At 39.9% G+C, this 2706-nt stretch overlaps 1 protein-coding gene across 1 annotated transcript; it reads right to left on the bottom strand.

Moving 5' to 3' along the window:
- Positions 1 to 667: 667 nt before the first annotated feature.
- Positions 668 to 1986, bottom strand: LOC123862814 (kelch domain-containing protein 2-like). The gene is given in 2 exon segments (XM_045902094.3): positions 668 to 1899; positions 1902 to 1986. Coding segments are annotated over 2 exon segments (1137 nt in total). The 3' UTR covers positions 668 to 847.
- Positions 1987 to 2706: the final 720 nt, after the last annotated feature.

Genomic DNA, 2706 nt, shown 5'->3' with positions numbered 1-2706 from the left:
GTGGGTGGCCTCTTTGTTTGGTTGACTGTTTCCTTTGCTGTGCAGAAGCTTTTTATTTTGATGAAGTCCCAAAAGTTCATTTTTGCTTTTGTCTCACTAGCTTTTGGAGATGTATCTTGAGAGAATTTGCTGTGGCCGATGTCAAAGAGCTTATTGCCTATGTTTTCCTCTAGGATTTTGATGGATTCCTGTCTCACATTGAGGTTTTTCATCCATTTTGAGTTTATCTTTATGTATGGTGTTAGGGAATGGTCGAGTTTCATTCTACTGCATGTGGCTGTCCAATTTTCCCAGCACCATTTATTGAAGAGACTGTGTTTTCTCCATTGCATATTTTTTTCCTACTTTGTCGGAAATTATTTGACCATAGAGTTGAGGGTCCACATCTGTTCTGTTCCATTGCACTATATATATGTTTTTGTGCCAGTACCATGCTGTCTTGGGGATCACTGCTTTGTAATATAGCTTGAAACCAGGCAACATGATGCCCCCAGGTTTGTTTTTCTTTTTCAACATTTCCTTGGCGATTTGAAGTCTTTTCTGATTCCATACAAATTTTAGGATTGTTTGTTCCAGCACTTTGAAAAATGTCATTGGAATTTTGATGGGGATGGCATTGAAGGTATAGATAACTCTGGGTAGCATAGACATTTTTTGGGGGGGGTGTTAAATACATTTATTGTAAACTTTAGACACAAAAATAAGTTCTCTAGGCCATTCACATGCACATTAAAACCAAAAAGCTGCAAACTACAACAGTGCATATAATTATACAAACGATGCCACTCTCTGATGTTTACAGAATTGCTGTCCATGCAAAGTGATCAGAGGCATTATCTATGAAGCCTTAAGATCCTGAAGTGTTGTTACTATCAAACCTCTGATTAATACTGTGAAGTAAGTGTTTTGAAAGGCAGTTCCACGAGTTGGCTAACATTTCTTTAAAGCAAATGACTGCTTCTAAGCTTAGCCTTATAAGAGATTTTGGTTGAACTGAAAATATAAGTATTTCATTACTGTGTGCAGCTCTGTGATGGACAAGAAAGTTATTGGCACACCCACCAAACACAAGTACTTCTCCTTTGTCACTGGCACAAGCTGTATGCCATAATTTTGGTTTTTCAGTATAGGGATGATTAAACTGTATCCATTCATTTTTACTGATACAGTAAGTCCAGGCATCACTCAGTGGCTGTTTATCAGTGGTAAATCCTCCAAAGAGAAAGAGATGATCTGAAGAAACTGGTGTTAGTGAGTACCAAGATTGGCCAACTGGGGATATGCCTTGTGCAATTAATTCGTTCCACTCCCATGTGTCCAGATTAAGATAGTGAAAATCATTCATTCTAGCATCAGTAGTGATAGGCTGACTCCAGATAAATGTTTCAGTGTCTAAAATATGTACATGATCATTCCATCCTCTTGGGTGGCTTGAATTCCAAAAAGATGTTTCATCAAATTCAAAAGTTCCCAATACTTTATCTTCAGGTAAATATCCATAACCTCCAAAAAATATTAACTTGTTTTTATATAACCAGACACCAAGTTTGTCCTTTGATGATGGAGGAATTCCTTGGCAATCAATCCTTTCCCACTGTAATACTCTGTCAGTAGACCTTGAATCCAGCATGTAGAACTTATTGGTATTGCCTCTTGAATGGTTTCCTCCGAACAAGTACAGCACCCTGTCTACACACACAGCACAGCTTCCTGACATGGAAGGAGGAACATCTCCTTCCATGTTAACTTTTTTCCATCTTCCAGGCTCCATATTGTAGATCCATAGTTCTTCTCTAGGCAGATAAAAGTCATATAATCCTCTGATTTGATTACTCTTGTAGCCACCCCAGAGGAACATGTGGCGCCTGATGCCCATGGCTACATGGCCATTGCTCTCATGGGGCAGGCGAGCTCCATGGACACATAGCCCTTGTAGGCTGGTGCCAGCAAGTCATCCGCCTGCAGATCCTCGTTGCCATCAGCCATCTTGAGGCTGCATTTTTGTTCACCAACAAACCTCGCACCTGAAAGGGGGGGGAAGAGACAAAGGAAAAGGAAGAAATGCACAGCGGTGAGAGGTGAGCAGAAGGCGGCGGCTTGATTTGTGAATGTTGAACCACCCTTGCATCCCAGGGATAAATCGCACTTGGTCGTGATGTATGATCCTTTTAATGTATTATTGGATCCTATTAGCTAGGATTTTGTTGAGGATTATTCATCAGGGGTATCGGTCTGAAATTCTCCTTTTTGATGGGGTCTTTGCCTGGTTTGGAGATTAAGGTAATGCTGGCCTCATAGAATGAGTCTGGAAGCTTTCCTTCTGTTTCTATTTTTTGAAGCAACTGAGGAGAATAGGTATAATTTCTTCTTTGAATGTTTGGTAGAATTCCCCAGGGAATCCATCAGGCCCTGGACTCTTGTTTTTTGGGAGGTGTTTGATCACTGCTTCAATCTCGTTACTGGATATTGGCCTATTCAGGTTGTCAATTTCTTCCTGTTTCAGTCTTGGTAACTTATAGGTTTCCAGGAAGGCCTCCATTTCATCCAGATTGCTCAGTTTCTTGGCATATAGTTGTTGATAATAATTTCTAATAATTGTTTCTATTTCCTTAGTGTTAATCGTGATCTCTCCCCTTTCATTCATAATTTTATTAATTTGGGTCCTTTCTCTGTTCTTGTGATTAGTCAGGCCAGTGCTTTATTGAT

The sequence above is a fragment of the Mirounga angustirostris genome, unplaced genomic scaffold (genome assembly GCF_029215605.1).
Source record: "Mirounga angustirostris isolate CCGP_5_RB_7025 unplaced genomic scaffold, mMirAng1.0.hap1 SCAF_11, whole genome shotgun sequence".
NCBI classification, from domain to species: domain Eukaryota; kingdom Metazoa; phylum Chordata; class Mammalia; order Carnivora; family Phocidae; genus Mirounga; species Mirounga angustirostris.
The sequence above is the reverse complement of the archived record's forward strand: the minus strand, read 5'-3'. Positions and strand labels throughout refer to the sequence as shown.